The sequence below is a fragment of the Chiloscyllium plagiosum genome, unplaced genomic scaffold (assembly GCF_037043375.1).
Source record: "Chiloscyllium plagiosum isolate Xiang-an unplaced genomic scaffold, Cpla_swu_hap1 HiC_scaffold_23, whole genome shotgun sequence".
In the NCBI taxonomy this organism is placed as follows: Eukaryota; Metazoa; Chordata; class Chondrichthyes; order Orectolobiformes; family Hemiscylliidae; genus Chiloscyllium; species Chiloscyllium plagiosum.
Window position 1 is genome coordinate 59950430 of NW_028270161.1, and position 19072 is coordinate 59969501.

At 44.7% G+C, this 19072-nt stretch overlaps 1 protein-coding gene across 1 annotated transcript in view; it reads left to right on the top strand.

Moving 5' to 3' along the window:
* cfap54 (cilia and flagella associated 54) overlaps positions 1–19072 on the top strand; it is a 527984-nt gene that overhangs the window by 375922 nt on the left and 132990 nt on the right. Inside the window, exons 54-55 of the mRNA XM_087999737.1 lie at positions 1615–1765; positions 12420–12580. Of these exons, the coding sequence (XP_087855863.1) occupies positions 1615–1765; positions 12420–12580 (312 nt within the window). The remainder of the gene's footprint in view (positions 1–1614; positions 1766–12419; positions 12581–19072) is intronic.

Consider the following 19072-nt stretch of genomic DNA (forward strand, 5'->3'; position numbering starts at 1 on the left):
CGAGTCCCCAATTACTACTGCTCTGCTCTTCTTCACCCTTCCCTTCTGAGTAACGGGGACAGGCTCCGTGCCAGAGACCTGAGCCCCGTTACTTACCCCTGGTAAGTCATCCCCCCCCACAAGTATCCAAAACGGTATACTTGTTCTTGAGGGGAACGGCCGCAGGGGGTCCCTGCACTGGCTGCTTCCTCCCAGTCCCCCTCACTGTCACCCATCTATCTGCCATCTTTGGAGTTACTACTTCCCTATAACTCTGATCTATGACCCCCTCTGCCTCCCGAATGATCAGACATTTTGTTTTCAGACATTTTGTCACCATACTAGGTAACATCATCAGTGAGCTTCCGGTGAAGCGTTGGTATTATATCCTGCTTTCCATTTATGTGTTAAGGTTTTCTTGGGTTGGTGATGCCATTTTCTGTTCTTTTTCTCTGAGTGTGGTAGATAGGGTCTAACTCTGTGTTTATTGATAGAATTCCGGTTAGAATCCCATGCTTCTACGAATTCTCATGCATGTGTCTGTTTGGCTTGTCCTTGGATGGATGTATTGTCCCAGTCGAAGTGGTGTCCTTCTTCATCTGTATGTAAGGATACTAGTGAGAGTGGGTTATGTCATTTTGTGGCTAGTTGATGTTATATATCCTGGTGGCTAGTTTTCTGCCTGTTTGTCCAATGATGTGTTTGTTACAGTTCTTGCATGGTTTTTTAAAAATAATTTTTGTTTTACTTGTTGTCTCTATAGGGTCTTTTAAGTTCATTAGTTGTTGTTTTAGTGTGTTGGTGGGTTTGTGGGCTACCATGATGCCAAGGGGTCTGAGTACTCTGGCAGTCATTCCCGTGATGTCTTTGATGTAGGGGAGAGTGGCTAAGGCTTCTGGTTGGGTTTTGTCTGCTTGTTTCGGTTTGTTGCTGAGAAATCTGCGGACTGTGTTCATTGGGTACCCACTCTTTTTGAAAACGCTGTATAGGTGATTTTCCTGTGCTCTTCGTAATTCCTCTGTGCTGCAGTGCATGGCGGTTTGTTGAAATAATGTTGTAATGCAACTTCATTTGTGGGTGTTGGGATGATTGCTTCTGTAGTTCAGTATTTGGTCTGTACATGATGTTTTCCTGCAGACACTGGTTTGAAGTTCTCCATTGACTGTTGGCTCTACTGTGACATCTGGGAATGGCATTTTGTTGTTATTTTCCTCCTCCTTTGTGAATTTCATGCCAGTCAGTGTATTATTGATGGTCTTGAAGGTGTCCTCTAATTTGTTTCGTTTCGTGATGACAAAGGTGTCAATCACTGTTGCGGACCAACAAGCCATATTGGATTCAAAGTACTAACCTTTTCTGTCTCCACAGATGCTGCCAGACTTGCTGAGTTTCTCCAGCATCCACAATACTTTGCTTTTATTTACTGAAATTGTGACGTCGGTGCTCAATATAGCTTGTGAATTTTAATTTCCATTGTCAATTTTCTTATTGGTGCTACTTTATTTTTGAGTTTCTGCTCAACTCGATTGACATGCAGTTTTACATAGTTTTCATCTGATGCTCTCATAGTTGAGTTGGTTCAAAGCAACCTCTAAAATGCTTTTTCATTATGTAATGTTGAATGCTTTCTCTCAGCCAACTGAAGACCAGACTAATAAAAATCTCTATCAAGATCCTCACAACATGGAAGCCCGTGGACGCTTGAATCTGAATCTTTGGTTGAAATGTCGGTTGGTTGTGGTGACTGCCCTGATTGCTCAAGTATATGGCATTAGACTAAGTAAAGGTATTTTGCTTTCAGTTTATATTTTCCCTGATTCTTGATATTTTAATTATCTTTATTGCTTTATTTCTTGGAGTGGGCAATAAATACTGGTCCAACAGTTTTTTTAGAAACTAGGCCCACTCAATGTTTTGACTTAGAACTTACATTGTATTATAACATATAGCATAGTATTACAGTGCAGTGTAGGCCCTTTAAGCCCTCAATGTTGCACCAACCTGTGTAACCAATCTGAAACCTATCCATCCCACACTATTCCATTTTCATCCATATATTTATCCAATGACCATTTAAATGCCCTTAAAGTTGGTGAGTCTACTACTGTTGCAGGCAGTGCATTCCATGGCCCTACTACTCTGAGTGAAGAAACTACCTCTGACATCTGTCCTATACCAGGGCTTTTGGCCGAAATGTCAATTCTCCTGCTGCTTGGATGCTGCCTGACCTGCTGTGCCTTTCCAGCACCATACTCTTGACTCTAATCTCCAGCATCTGCAGTCCTCACTTTAGCCTATCTTTCCTATATCTATCACTCCTGAATTTAAAGCTACATCCCCTCGTGCTAGCCATCACCTTCCGAGGAAAAAGGCTCTCACTGTCCACACTGTCTGACACTCTGATTATCTTATGTCTTAATTAAATCACCTCTCAACCTCCTTCTCTCTAACGAAAGCAGCCTCATGCCATCAGCCTTTCCTCATCAGACCTTCCTTCCATACCAGGCAACATCCAGTAAATCTCCTCCAAGTGCAGCCGCACCAGCATTTTTTCAGCTGCAGCATGACCTTGTGGCACCGAAACCCAATCCCTCTACTAATAACACACCATATGCCTTCTTACCAACCCCATCAACCTAGCTGGCAACTTTCAGAGATCTATGTACATGTACATAGAGATCTCTCTTATTGTTTCCAGCCAATCAATCTATAAAAGACTCACCACATTCACTGTTAAACTGTTAAGATGCAGTGGGCTCTGTGGTTCTGAGTTTTAAACATTTTAATTCTCAAATGGTGCTTGAGATGCACATATATAATTTCAGAGTATGCTGAGAAACATTTTTGTAAAATTGTCCAGCATGTGGACTTTTAATGAGTATACAAAGCAGGCATGTGATGACATCAATTATTGTACAATGCTGATTTGACACCATTACTGTTCTTTTTGAAATGCCATGCTTCACCCATGCCAAACTGAACACATGTACAATGTTAGGAACAAAGGACTCACTCCATACCCACCTAAATAGTGCTATTTAAAGGGATCACTAACTACTCAGCTAGTTGCTAAGTTATTCCTTCTGATCACTACTGCATTTGTATGCTTTTATGAAGGCCCCCTTTAATTGTTTGTCTAAGTCTGCCTGGTGAACACCATTTTAATTGATTTAAAAGTCTGAAACAAGACAAGGACCACATTATACAGCTTAAAATCAAGGTGATTGTGACTGTAGCTCCTTCCCAGCTGCTACTGGGGTTAAAAGCAGCATCCCTCAGTTTGCAGTGCAGTGCTGCGTAGAGAAGGTTACAAGGCCGTCTGTGCACATGGTATCATCTCAATTACTCTTGACAGAAGCCAGCAGACTGTCTGATCATGAATGTTTGCAAAGATGTCACTCACTGCACACTCATTTCTCATGCCTGTGCCTCATGTCAGCTCTTTCAGTTTCTCAAATTAAGAATTTAGAATTAGAATCCCCAGTGTGTGGAAACAGGCCCTTCGGCCCAACAAGTCAACATCAACCCTCCGAAGCGTATCCTACCTAAACTCATTCCCCTATATTTACCCCTGACTCATGCACCTAACCCATACATCCCAGAACACTATGGGCAATCCAGGACAGCCAATTCACCTGACCTGCACATCGTTGCATTATGGGAGGAAACTGGAGCACCCGGAGGAAACCGGAGCACCCAGAGTGTGCAAATTCCACACATTCACTCGCGGCTGGAATTGAACCCAAGTCCCTGGTGCTTGAGACAGCAGTGCTAACCACTGAGCCACCGTGCCGCCTCAAATGATTTTACTTGCTCAATGTGTACCTATTATGTCACCACAGCAATATACCATGTAGAATGCAGGAGTGATGGTTCCTTCCATCCTTTGTACCATTAGCATTGGCCCCAAACAGCACATCAAATGCTGCCTATTGGTCATATTTCCAGCCTGGAATCCATTTACACAATGAACTATGTTCATTTTATCGAGGAGAAAGTGAGGACTGCAGATGCTGGAGATCAGAGCTGAAAATGTGTTGCTGGAAAAGCGCAGCAGGTCAGGCAGCATCCAAGGAGCAGGAGAATCAACGTTTCGGGCATGAGCCCTTCTTCAGGAATGAGGAAAGTGTGTCCAGCAGGCTAAGATAAAAGGTAGGGAGGAGAGACTTGGGGGAGGGGCGTTGGAAATGCGATAGATGGAAGGAGGTCAAGGTGAGGGTGATAGGCCGGAGTGGGGGTGGGGGCGGAGAGATCAGAAAGAAGATTGCAGGTTAGGAAGGCGGTGCTGAGTTCGAGGGATTTGACTGAGACAAGGTGGGGGGAGGGAAAATGAGGAAACTGGAGAAATCTCAGTTCATCCCTTGTGGTTGGAGGGTTCCTAGGCGGAAGATGAGGCGCTCTTCCTCCAACCGTCGTGTTGCTATGGTCTGGCGATGGAGGAGTCCAAGGACCTGCATGTCCTTGGTGGAGTGGGAGAGTGGGAGAGGGAGTTGAAGTGTTGAGCCACGGGGTGGTTGGGTTGGTTGGTCCGGGTGTCCCAGAGGTGTTCTCTGAAACGTTCCACAAGTAGGCAGCCTGTCTCCCCAATATAGAGGAGGCCACATCGGGTGCAGCGGATGCAATAAATGATGTGTGTGGAGGTGCAGGTGAATTTGTGGCGGATATGGAAGTTTCCTTTGGGGCCTTGGAGGGAGGTAAGGGGGGAGGTGTGGGCGCAAGTTTTGCATTTCTTGTGGTTGCAGGGGAAGGTGCCGGGAGTGGAGGTTGGGCTGCTGGGGGGTGTGGACCTGACAAGGGAGTCACGGAGGGAGTGGTCTTTTCGGAACGCTGATAGGGGAGGAGAAGGAAATATATCCCTGGTGGTGGGGTCTGTTTGGAGGTGGCAGAAATGACGATGGATGATACGTTGTATATGGAGGTTGGTGGGGTGGTAGGTGAGGACCGGTGGGGTTCTGTCCTGGTGGCGGTTGGAGGGGCGGGGCTCAAGAGCAGAGGAGCGGGAAGTGGAGGAGATGCGGTGGAGGGCATCGTCGATCATGTCTGGGGGGAAATTGCGGTCTTTGAAGAAGGAGGCCATCTGGGTTATATGGTATTGGAACTGGTCCTCCTGGGAGCAGATGCGGCGGAGACGAAGGAATTAGGAATATGGGATGGTGTTTTTACAGGGGGCCACGCCCACGCCCTCCACCTTCTCCATGATTTTCGCTTCCCCGGTCCCCAATGCCTTAGCTTCACCATGGACATCCAGTCCCTGTACACATCCATCCCCCATCACGAAGGACTCAAAGCCCTCCGCTTCTTCCTTTCCCACCGTACCAACCAGTACCCTTCCACTGACACCCTCCTTCAACTGACTGAACTGGTACTCACCCTGAACAACTTCTCTTTCCAATCCTCCCACTTCCTCCAAACCAAACAAGTAGCCATGGGCACCCGCATGGGTCCCAGCTATGCCTGCCTCTTTGTAGGATATGTGGAACAGTCCATCTTCCGCAGCTACACTGGCACCACCCCCCACCTTTTCCTCCGCTACATCGATGACTGTATCGGCGCTGCATCGTGCTCCCACGAGGAGGTTGAACAGTTCATCCACTTTACCAACACCTTCCACCCCGACCTCAAATTCACCTGGACCGTCTCAGACTCCTCCCTCCCCTTCCTCGGCCTTTCCATTTCTATCTCGGGTGACTGAATCAACACGGACATTTACTATAAACCGACCGACTCCCACAGCTACCTAGACTACACCTCCTCCCACCCTGCCCCCTGTAAAAACCTTGGATGCTGCCTGACCTGCTGCGCTTTTCCAGCAACACATTTTCAGCTATGTTCATTCCTTGCCTCTTATGCAATAAAACATCCCAAGGTGCTTCCTGGGTGTAGTATAAAATTAAATATGATACTGAGCCACATAAAGAGATGTGAGAGCAGATGACCAAAACACGTGCTTAGTGGTAGATTGGACGAACACCTTTTAAAGAAGGAAGGTGATGCAAAGTGGTGGAAAGGGTAAGAGAAGGAATTGCAGGGAATGAAAAATGAAATTGTTGAAAATACATCAGAGAATTCCAGAAATTGGGGCCTAGGCAACTGATAGCACCGTAGTAACAGTGGAGCAACTAAAATCTGGGATGTGCATAAGGCTAGAATTGGAGTACAGATATCGTTGAGGGTTGTGAGGCTGGAGGAGATTTCATAGATATGGAAGGACCTCTGAGGGAGTTGGAGGGATTTGAAATCAAGGATCATAATTTTTCAAATTGAATTGAATTGAAAAGCGAGCATTGGTTAATAACACTAGGTATGAGTTAGAACATGGGAAGCAGAGTTTTGGATGATTCATGTTTATAGAAAATAGACTTTTGGAAGTACATTAGAATAATGAAGTCTGGTGATAACAATAGAATGCATTATACTTTCAACATGTGGCCAGCAGTATTAGATATCAGTGCATGGGCCTCAGCAATCTCCTCCAGTACTTTTCAGAGCAGCCTGGGATACATCTCATCGGGCCCTGGGGATTTATGCACCTTTATGCCTCCTAAGACATCTAATACCACCTCCTAATTAATTTTAACAAGCTTTAGAACCACACCATTCCAAATGAAATCCCCAACTATGATGTCTTTCTCCTTTGTGAATAGAGATGAGAAATATTAACTTGAGACCTGACCCACATCCTCTGGCTGCATGCACAGATTTTAGTCTCATATTGCCCCACTGTTTCCCTGATAATCCTCTTATTTAACTTTCTGTAACTTATCTGCCAAAGTTATTTTGTGGACCCTATTTGCCCTCATAATTTTTTGAGGCAACTACCTACAGTATCTATACTTTCTGAAGGGTCTCCCCTGCTTTTAATGTGTTATACCTGACATATGTTTCCTTCTTTTTCTTTATCAAACTCTTTATATGCCTTGACATCCAAGATTCCCTGAACTTGCTGTCCTTGACCTTCACTCTTAGAGGAGTGTGCTTGCATTGATCTCTCGCTATACTACCTTTTTAAAGACTCTCTCTTTCCAGACATAGACTTATCTGGCAGAAGCAGCTCCTAGTCTGTTTGCCAGGTCCCATCTAATGACATTGAATCGGCACCCCGCAAGTTCAGGCACTTAATTTCTGCACTATTCCCTTCCATAATGACTTTGAAACTTAGAGTTAGAGTCACTATCCCAAAAATGTTCATTCACTGACACTTCAATTACTTGACTGGCCTCGTTCCATACGATTAGGTCTAGCACTTCCCCACTACTGGCACAAGAAGCTCACTTGGGTGCACTTTCTAAAAGGTCCAGTCTGTATATCCTTTCACTATGAGAAAGTGAGGACTGCAGCTGCTGGAGTTCAGAGTCGAGAGTGTAGTGCTGGAAAAGCACAACAGGTCAGTCACCATCCGAGGAGCAGGAGAATCGACATTTTGGGCATAAGCCCTTCCTGACGAAGAACTCATGCCGAAACATCGATTCTCCTGCTCCTCTGATGCTGCCTGACCTACTGTGCTTTTTCAGCACTACACCCTCAATTCTCTATATCCTTTCACACCAAGGCAATACCAATTTATTTTAGCAAAGTGGAATCCCCAACAACTATAACCGTATTTATCTTGCACCTTTCTGTGACTTGCCTACATAGCTACTCCTCTATCTCCCCTGGCTGTTGGGAGGCCTATAGTATAATTGCAACAAAGTAATTACCTTTTTTTCTTTCTAAGCTCTACCCAGATGGCCTCATTTGAAAACCTTTCTAGGACATCTTCCCCATTACTGTAGTGATGGCTTCTCTTGTTAATAATACAATTCCCCCATCTGTCTTACATTCCGCCACCTCCCTCCCGACCAAGCTGCCTGAGACTGGAAAACTAAGCTGCACATCCTGCCCTTCTTTCAACTATGCATCCGTGATTGCAATAATAGCAATAATGCTGATCATCGTTCTAATTTCATCTGCCATATCAGTCAAGCTCTTTGCATTTAAATAGATATAATTTAGCTTTCTGGATTTCCTGTGTGCTTTACCATGTATCATCTTCACCTGCTGCCAATTTAAGTGGTGGAGCAGACTTGATGGACTGAATGGCCAACTTCTGCTCCAGTCTATAATGGTCTTATTGTCGTTAACATAAGATGTATCGTGTTCAAACCAACTTAGCTCTTTGGTTCCTCATAGATGAAAAGAAACATCAAAACTCAGTGTGTGTGTAAAATGAATGTGAATAGATCCCATTGTATAAAGATGGTCCCTCATCCAAATGAGAGTGGCTGTCTCAGATTTGCATGGTGTTACACACTGTACATGTGTATAATCAACACACCATCTTCATTTGCAAAAAGGCCTTGAACTTGTCAAATAATGAGGCCCTTCTGATTTTCTCTGTTTTAAAACCAGCAGAAGTTGCAAATCATTTTGGCAACCAATAATAGTGATGCCTTGAAAGTGGGAGAAAGATTCCCCCTCAGGTTTTCCAACTTTGAGTTTACCTTTGAACCTACCTCATGTAAATATGGCAACAAGAAACCATACCGATCACTAAGAATTCTTTGCTTTATCAGATCTTCAGTTCAAGTTTAAAGCACCACCTCAATCAAAGAAACTACAGATCTGGCCTAAAAGTTGCAAATCATAAGTTGGAACCATTTTGGTTGAACCTCATCTGTATGTGAGGTTTGTGTATTTGAGTGTGTGAAATGGTGTTTTTTGTTTCAATGCACCTTTAGCATACCAAAGATACTGATCATTGGTAGTAAGAAGGAATACATAAATTCTACCCATGATATGCACTTTTGTCCAATCAGATCCCCCTTGATCTTGAGTGTATGGTAACCTCAGCTTCCTACAAAGATTACTAATATCCTTGGACTTGGTAAAAGGTGAGACCTTTTTGCAAGGTTTGTGAAGGTTTGTAGCTCAGGTTGAGGTTTAGGGCATAGGTTTGCTTGCTGAGCTGTAGGTTTGATATCCAGACGTTTCATTACCTGGTTAGGTAACATCATCAGTGGCAACTTCCAAGTGAAGCGAAGCTGTTGTCTCCTGCTTTCTATTTATATTTTTCTCCTGGATGGGGTTCGTGGGGTTTGTGGTGATGTAATTTCCTGTTCGTTTTCTGAGGGGTTGATAGATGGTATCTAGATCTATGTGTTTGTTTATAGAGTTGTGGTTGGAGTGCCAGGCCTCTAGGAATTCTCTGGCATGTCTTTGCTTAGCCTGTCCCAAGATAGATGTGTTGTCCCAGTCGAAATGGTGGGTTTTTTTTCATCCGTGTATAGGGCTACGAGGGAGAGAGGGTAGTGTCTTTTTGTGGCTAGCTGGTGTTCGTGTATCCTGGTGGCTAACTTTCTTCCTGTTTGTCCTACGCAGTGTTTGTGGCAGTCCTTGCATGAAAATTTGTAGATGACGTTGGTTTTGTCCATGGGTTGTACTGGGTCTTTTAAGTTTGTTAGTTTTTGTTTGAGAGTGTTGGTGGGTTTGTGCGCTACAAGGATTCCTAGGGGTCTTATTAATCTGGCTGTCATTTCTGAAACTTCTTTGATGTATGGTAAGATGGTTAGGGTTTCTGGCTGTGTTTGGTCTGCTTGTCGTGGTTTGTTCTTAAGGAGTCTGCGCACTGTATTTTTTGAGTATCCGTTTTTCTTGAATACGTTGTATAGGTGGTTCTCCTCTGTCTTCCGAAGTTTATCTGTGCTGTAGTGTATGGTGGCTCGTTGGAATAGTGTTCTGATACAGCTTTGTTTGTGTGTGTTGGGATGGTTGCTGGTGTAGTTAAGTATTTGGTCAGTGTTTGTCAGTTTTCTGTATACGCAGGTTTGTAGTTCTCCGTTGTCCTTTCTTTCGACTGTGACGTCCAGGAATGCGAGTTTGTTGTCGGTTTCTTCCTCCTTGGTGAACTTTATGCCTGTGAGGGTGTTGTTGATGTTGTTAAATGTCTCTTCTATCTTGTTTCGTTTTGTAATGACAAAGGTGTCATCTACGTAGCGGACCCAGATTTTTGGTTTGATGGTTGGTAGGGCTGTTTGTTCTAGTCTTTGCATTACTGCTTCTGCTATGAATCTTGATAGCCGAGATCCCATGGGTGTGCCGTTGGTTTGTTTGTAGACTATGTTGTTAAAAGTGAAGTGGGTGGTGGGGCACAGGTCCACTAGCTTCATGATGTTTTCGTTGGTAATGTGATTGGTGGTTGGTGTGTGTGTGTGTGATGGTCTCCTCTTCTAAAAGTGTGGTAAGTGTTTCCTTTGCCAAGTCGATGTTGATGGAGGTGAACAGTGCTGTTACGTCGAATGAGATAATTGCTTCGTCTTCCTCTATTTTGGTGTTTTTGATGATTTTTAGGAATTCCTGGGTGGAGTGGATGGAGTGCTGTGACTCTTCTACTAGGTATTTCAGTCTTGCGTGTAGTTCTTTGGCCAGTCTGTAAGTTGGTGTTCCGGGGAGTGAGACTAGAGGTCTGAGCGGGCTCCTGGTTTATGGATTTTTGGTAGTCCGTAGAGTCGTGGGGTGTTGGTCCCGTTGGGTTTCATTTTCTGGAATTCTGTCTTATTTAATTGTCCGGAATTGTGTAATGTTCTTAGGGGATATGTAATTTTGTTTCCTAGTTGTGGGGTCGGGTCTAGCGCCACCTGTTGGTGGGTGTTGGTGTCTGCGAGTAGTGCATTGGCTTTCTCTGTGTAGCCAGGTGGCGCTCGACCCGACCCATTCTCCTACCCTATTACTCCGACGCAGGATACACGAACACCAGCTAGCCACAAAAAGACACAACCCTCTCTCCCTCGTAGCCGTACACACGGATGAAAAAAAACCCACCATTTCAACTGGGGCAACACATCTATCCTGGGACAAGCTAAGCAAAGACATGCCAGAGAATTCATGGAGGCCTGGCACTCCAACCACAACACCATAAACAAACACATAGATCTAGATGTCATCTATCAACCCCTCAGAAAATGAACAGGAAATGACATCACCACAAACCCCACGAACCCCATCCAGGAGAAAAATATAAAGAGAAAGCAGGAGACAACAGCTTCGCTTCACTTGGAGGTTTCCACTGATGATGTTACCTAGCCAGGTAATGAAACGTCTGGATATCAAACCTACAGCTCAGCGAGCAAACCTACACCCTAAAGATGAGACCTGCTAACTTTTGAGTGATTCATGCCTGGAAGCCGTGTGAGAATATCAATAGAGGACAGAATCAGCTCTCATTTTCCCATCGTTTAGCAGCCCACAGAATCCTATCTAGCACAAAAGCAAAACATTACTACATGATTGTGGCACCAAAAAACAGCAGCCTTCAGAACATTAGGTCACATTCTTTCAAGGATTTCAAGGGTGGAATAATCTAGAAATCTTAAAGGCATAGTGGGCATCTGAAAAGACTTCCAACCACAAGGTTGGTGTCATCAGTAAGTGATTGTTGTGTGATTCTTTTCCTATTCCATTCACATTTTAATGATGATTAATGATAGCTTTGTGATTGAAAATGTTTATTACTGATCAGTTACTTTAACTTTGAGTCATTAAATTTTGAGAATGGGACTATGAAGTAAAGTCTACGTGGGTTTCCTCCGGGTGCTTCGGTTTCACCCATATTACAAAGATGTGCAGGTTAGGCGAATTGGCCATGCTAAATTGCCCATAGTGTATAGGTTCAGTGCATTAGCCGGGGTAAATGTAGAGTAATAGGGTAGGAGAATGGGTCTGGCTGGGTTATTCTTTGGAGGGTTGGTGTGGACCTGATGGGGTGGCCCGGTGGCTCAGTGGTTAGACTGCTGCCTCACAATTCCAGCCTTGGGCAACTGTCTGTGCGGAGTTTGCACATTCTCCCAGTGCCTGAGTGGGTTTCCACTGGGTGCTCTGGTTTCCTCCCATAGTCCAAAGATGTGCAGGTTAGGTGGATTGACCCCATAAATTGTCCCCATAGTGTTCAAGGCTATGCTGGCTAGGTAAAGTAGCATGGTAAATGCAGAGTTAGAGGATGTTGCGGTGTTGCGATTGGTCTGGGTGATGCTCTTCAGAGGGTCAGTGCTGACTCGATGGACTGAAAAGCCTCTTTCTACACAGTAGGGATTGTAGGATTGAATAATCATCTATATATAAACTGAAAATAACAGAAGAGCAGTTGTAGCCTGAATGAAGAGCTTATTAAATATTTCTTAGATAATTTCTCCGGTTTCCTCCCACAGTAAGATGTGCAGGTTAGGTGAATTAGCCAAGCTAAGTTGCCCTTAGTGTTCAGGAATGTGTAGGTTAGGTGCGTTAGTTATGGTAAATGTAGAGTAATAGGGTAGGGGAACAGGTCTGGGTGGCTCTTCAGAGAGGTCGGTGTGGACTTGTTGGGCCAAATGGCTGTTTCCACGCTGTAGGGATTCTCTGATTCTAAAGGGGAAAATGGGCAACAGAAGAACAAGTCTTCAGCTTTGTGAAAAACTTTCTTTATTATTAAGGAGAAGACGACTTTTTGGATACTGCTCGGCTCTGTGAAGAAGGGATGGAGGAAGCAAAGGCCTATGGTGATGTAGAGACACAAACCGAGTTCATGTTGAATGCTGTCCTGCTTGATTTACGACTAGGTCGCCTTAAGGATCGCATCAAAGTACTTTTAGAGGTGAGGGTATCACCTAGATTTAAGATATTGCTGTTGTGATTTTTATTTTGTTACCTGGTTGATATCACAAAGTTATCAGCAAACAACGAGCATCTTCATTGGAATGATGGTCAGTAACTCAGTAGGAGGCACTCCATGTTTTAGTTTTTGGTTTTCCAAAGAGAGAAAGTGACCTTGGGTTCACAGTCAATGCGTAAGAATTTTACCAAGAATTTAACAAAACTTGGTAAAAACGTTGCAGATTGAAATCTGGGTCTGCAAGTGATTAGGAACGCTAATAGAATGTCACATGTTGTAAAAGAAATTGTATGCAAATATTAGGTAGGTTATACTTCAGTTATACAGGGTACTGGTCAGCTCATCTCTGGAGTACTGTGCACAATGTTGGTCACCTTGTTGAAGGAAGGATGTTAATGCATTAGAAGCAGTTCACAAAAGGTTTATGAGACTAATATTTGGAATGTGTGGATTGCATTCTGAAAGGCTGAGCAGGTTGTGCTTATAACTGTTAGAGTTTAGAAGTATAAGAGATGACTTGATTGAAACATATAATCCTGAGGAGTCTTGACAGGGTTGACGTAGAGAATGTTTGACACTGGCAACAAGCTGCACCAAATCAATCTCGCTATCACTGGATTCATAACAGTGAATTCGATGACCCTCCAAACTGCCCTATTATTCCTAATTAGACTTTACAAATAACATATCTCGGGCACTATATTTATAGCTTAAACAAAAATTAACAATTTATCATTAATGTAACTTTAATAGAACATGGATAAACTGATCTAAAGCCGATCTTCTTTGATCACAAACCCCTACTCTTACTTTGACAGACTGATGTACACACACAGTTAAGGGATAAATTGAAAAAGAAAACAAAAGAATTGTGATTTGTCAGTTTGATAATCACTTTCATAATAATTACCAGGTCTTTGTGAAATCCCTGGATGATAGGTTATATTATAGACCCATAAGACTGAAGTCAGTGACCAATGCAAACAGCCTTAGCAGACTTCCAGAATTATTCATCCACTTCTTACAGATTGGGGTTCTCAGACCATTCAACAAGCTGATAAGTAGAGTTGAAATAATTGCATAGAGACTGGTATCCCATCACAAGCCTTCCTTTTATTTCCTTGTGCACAAACACCGGCTGTGGCCAACCAGCTTGGATTCAGTCACCTGAATTGTGGAGACTATAATCTCCTGATTATATATGTTTTTTGAGGAGATTCTAATCTCCTGGTTATTTTTTTTTTGAAGGAGATTCTGTACTGGGAGGCATTGCATGTCAGCACTACTTCTACTTCAGATCGTATTGGGCCAGCATCTTAGCTGTTTTTTCACTTCCATAAAGGTTGGATGGGCCAATTTACCTGGACCATCTCTGACACCTTCCTCCCTTTCCTGGACCTCTCCATCTCCATTAATGACGACCGACTTGACACTGACATTTTTTTACAAACCCACTGACTCCCACAGCTACCTGGATTACACCTCTTCCCACCCTACCTTTTGCAAAAATGCAATCCCGTATTCCCAATTCCTCCGCCTCCGCTGGATCTGCTCCCAGAAGCACCAGTTCCACCACAGAACACACCAGATGGCCTCCTTCTTTAGAGACCGTAATTTCCCTTCTCACGTGGTTAAAGATGCCCTCCAATGCATCTCGTCTACATCCCGCACCTCCGCCCTCAGACCCCACCCCTCCAACCGTAACAAGGACAGAACGCCCCTGGTGCTCACCTTCCACCCTACCAACCTTCGCATAAACCAAATCATCTGCCGACATTTCTGCCACCTCCAAACAGACCCCACCACCAGGGATATATTTCCCTCCCCACCCTTTTCCGCCTTCCGCAAAGACCATTCCCTCCGTGACTACCTGGTCAGGTCCACGCCCCCTACAACCCACCCTCCCATCCTGGCACTTTCCCCTGCCACCGCAGGAACTGTAAAACCTGCGCCCACACCTCCTCCCTCACCTCTATCCAAGGCCCTAAAGGAGCCTTCCACATCCATCAAAGTTTTACTTGCACATCCACTAATATCATTTATTGTATACGTTGCTCCCGATGCAGTCTCCTCTACATTGGGGAGACTGGGCGCCTCCTAGCAGAGCGCTTCAGGGAACATCTCTGGGACACCCGCACCAATCAACCACACCGCCCCGTGGCCCAACATTTCAACTCCTCCTCCCACTCTGCCGAGGACATGGAGGTCCTGGGCCTCCTTCACCGCCGCTCCCTCACCACCAGACGCCTGGAGGAAGAACGCCTCATCTTCCGCCTCTGAACACTTCAACCCCAGGGCATCAATGTGGATTTCAACAGCTTCCTCATTTCCCCTTCCCCCACCTTATCCTAGTTTCAAGCTTCCAGCTCAGCACTGTCCCCATGACTTGTCCGGACTTGTCCGACCTGCCTAGCTCCTTTTCCACCTATCCACTCCACCCTCTCCTCCCTGACCTATCACCTTCATCTCCTCCCCCACTCACCCATTGTACTCTATGCTAATCTCTCCCCACCCCCACCCTCCTCTAGCTTATCTCTTCACGCTTCAGGCTCACTGCCTTTATTCCTGATGAAGGGCTTTTGCCCGAAACGTCGATTTCAAAGCTCCTTGGATGCTGCCTGAACTGCTGTGCTCTTCCAGCACCACTAATCTAGAATCTGGTTTCCAGCATCTGCAGGCATTGTTTTTACCAACATTTCCAAGGCTGACCCTTTTTCAATAGCAGGTGTAAGGATGCCATGGTAGAGGCCAGATTATGTATGAATTTTCCATAATAATTCACAAACCCAAAGAAAGACCTAATCTTGTGGAAGCTGGGGCTCCTTTGATTACCTTTACTTTCTCTTCCAATGGGTGTAACCCGGTTGTGTCGACTGTGTAACCCAAGTCGGTCACTTGGGGTCTTCTGAAGCATACACCCGTCTGGGAGAAATGTTTAAGCACTCTAAGTTCTCTAAGTGCTCTTTATTGGACTTCCTTGTTATTAGTACATCATCCAGATAAGTGGGGTAGCCCTTGTAAAAGGAAAAGGGCACAGGCTGAGGATACCCCAAATGTATTTTGATATAAACCCTTATGGGTGTTAATTGTAGCATACTTCTGGGACACATCCAGTCACAATTGCAGATAGGCATAGCTCATGTCCAGCTTTGTAAAGGATAGTGCCACCGCTGCTCCCCCCCAAGCCCCGACACACACACACACAAATTTGCATACACTTCCTCTATGTGAACGATTGCATATTTTTCTAACTGGAAGAGGCAGTTTACCATTTGCTTTAAATCCCCACACAAAGGCGAACTGACCCATTAGGCTTCACAATCGGCACAATCGATGTTGCCCATTGTGCAAACTACACTAGTTTGATGATTCCTTTGCTGTCCAGCCTCTTGATTTCTGCTTCTACCTTTTCCCACAAGGCAAATGACACTGTACAAGCCTTGCAAAATCTCAGAATTGTTTCCTGGTCAACACTTAAAGTGGCTTTGGCCCCTTTGATAGTCCCAATCCCTTCTTGAAAATAATCCTGGGTATTTCAGTTGAAATTCACTGAGGTAGCCATTTTCTAATTGAAAAATGTTGAGCCAATCTTGGTGAATCTTTCTCATCTAATTCCGCCCCAATAGGCTTGGGCCCAACCCTTTTACTACCAACAGTGGTAGCTGCACCAGCTGCTTCTCAAAGGAGACTGAACTAAAGTCGCACCCTTGATCTGCAATGGTTCCCCAGTATATGTTCTCAATCTGGCTGAGGTCTTGAGCAAATATAAGGGTTGGAGTTCCAAGTAAATATTTTTAAAGACAGATTCAGCAATTACAGATATAGCTGCTCCAGTATCGACCACCATGGAACTGTGTGACCATTTAACCAAACATTAATTTTAATTGGCTCCGAATTGGATGTCAAGAAGCAATTTCATTGTTCTGACCCACATCCAGGGTATGTGCTCTCCTGGATACCGGTCTATGAATTTTCTTATTCATGTCAGGCCTTGTAGGACTCCTTTGCTCTCTACATCCCGGCAGCTACTACATTGGCGTGCCAGCCCAGATCCTGAAAAACATTTTAGCCATTTGGCCGAAGCTTGGCTTTGTTATGGGGTTCTGCTGTGGGCTGGCTCAGGGTCGCTCTGCTCGGGATATGTCCTGTGTGAGGCTCTATGGTTGCCTGCACTCAAGTGATGTTCTCCAAGCTCAAAGGGATGAGAGATTCCACTTCCATTGGGATGCTCTGTAGCTCCTATACTTCACTTGCTGCATTTGGTAATGATAATGCCAGTTGTAGTGCCTGTTTGAAGTCCAGTTGGGTGTCAGCTAGTAGGCTGTTCTGCATGGTCACATAATTAATCCTGCGTACCAAACGGTGTCTCAGCATAAAACATAGAAGAATACAGTACAGTACAGGCCCTTTGGCCCTCGATGTTGCGCCGATCCAAGCCCACCTACACTAGCCCACTATCCTCCATATGCCTATCCAATGCCCGCTTAAATGCCCATAAAGAGGGAGAGTCCACCACTGCAACTGGCAGGGCATTCCATGAACTCACGACTCGCTGAGTAAAGAACCTACCCCTAACATCTGTCCTATACCTACCACCCCTTAATTTAAAGCTATGCCCCCTCGTAATAGCTGACTCCATATGTGGAAAAAGGTTCTCACGGTCAACCCTAACTAAACCCCTAATCATCTTGTACACCTCTATCAAGTCACCCCTAAACCTTCTTTTCTCCAATGAAAACAACCCCAAGTGCCTCAGCCTTTCCTCATACGATCTTCCTACCATACCAGGCAACATCCTGGTAAACCTCCTCTGCACCCGTTCCAGTGCCTCCACATCCTTCCTATAGTATGGCGACCAAAACTGCACACAATACTCCAGATGCGGCCGCACCAGAATCTTATACAACTGCAACATAACCTCAGGACTCCGGAACTCAATTCCTCTACCAATAAAAGCCAGTACGCCATATGCCTTCTTCACCGCGCTATTTACCTGGGTGGCAACTTTCAGAGATCTGTGTACATGGACACCAAGATCCCTCTGCTCATCCACACTACCAAGTATCCGACCATTAGCCCAGTACCCCATCTTTTTGTTACTCTTACCAAAGTGAATCACCTCACACTTAGCTACATTGAACTCCATTTGCCATCTTTCTGCCCAGTTCTGCAGCTTATCTATATCCCGCTGTAACCTGCCACATCCTTCCTCACTGTCAACAACTCCTCCGACTTTCGTATCATCCGCAAACTTGCTCACCCAACCTTCTAGCCCCTCCTCCAGGTCATTTATAAAAATGACAAACAGCAATGGTCCCAAAACAGATCCTTGCGGAACACCGCTAGTAACGGCACTCCAAGATGAACCTTTACCATCAACTACTACCCTCTGTCTTCTTCCAGCCAGCCAATTCCTAATCCAAACCTCCAACTCACCCTCAATGCCATACCTCCGTATTTTTTGAAGTAGCCTACCATGGGGAACCTTATCAAACGCCTTACTAAAATCCATATACACCACATCTACCGCTTTCCCCTCGTCCACCTCCTTAGTCACCTTCTCAAAGAATTCAATAAGGTTTGTGAGGCATGACCTGCCCTTCACAAAACCATGCTGACTATCCTTGATCACATTATTCCTATCCAGATGTTCATAAATCCTATCCCTTACAATTCTCTCTAAGACTTTACCCACAACAGAAGTGAGACTCACCGGCCTATAGTTACTAGGGTTATCCCTTCTTGAACAAGGGAACCACATTTGCTAGCCTCCAGTCTTCTGGCACTACTCCTGTAGACAACGAAGACATAAAAATCAAGGCCAATGGCTCTGCAATCTCCTCCCTTGCTTCCCAGAGAATCCTAGGATAAATGCCATCAGGCCCAGGGGACTTATCTATTTTCATCCTTTCCAGAATTTCCAACACCTCTTCCCTACATACCTCAAAGCCATTCATTCTACTTAATTGTGACTCAGTATTCACATCGGCAACAATGTCCTGTTCCTGAGTGAATACTGACGAAAAGTATTTATTCAGTGTCTCCCCAATCTCTTCAGCCTCCACATGCAACTTCCCACTACTATCCTTGACTGGACCTATTCCTACCCTAGTCATTCTTTTATTCCTGACATACCTATAGAAAGCCTTAGGGTTTTCCCTAATCCTACCAACTAAGGACCTTTCATGTCCCCTCCTTGCTGCTCTTAGCTCTCTCTTCAGATCCTTCCTGGCTACCTAATCGCCCCAATTGAACCTTCATGCCTCATCTTTACATAGGCCGCCCTCTTCCATTTAACAAGGGATTCCAATTCCTTATTAAACCACGGCTCCCTCACACGACCTTTTCCTCCCTGCCTGACAGGTACATACTTATCAAGGACACTCAATAGTTGCTCCTTGAACAAGCTCCACATATCAATTACGCCCTTGCCTTGAAGCCTACTTTTCCAAGCCATGCATCCTAAATCATGCC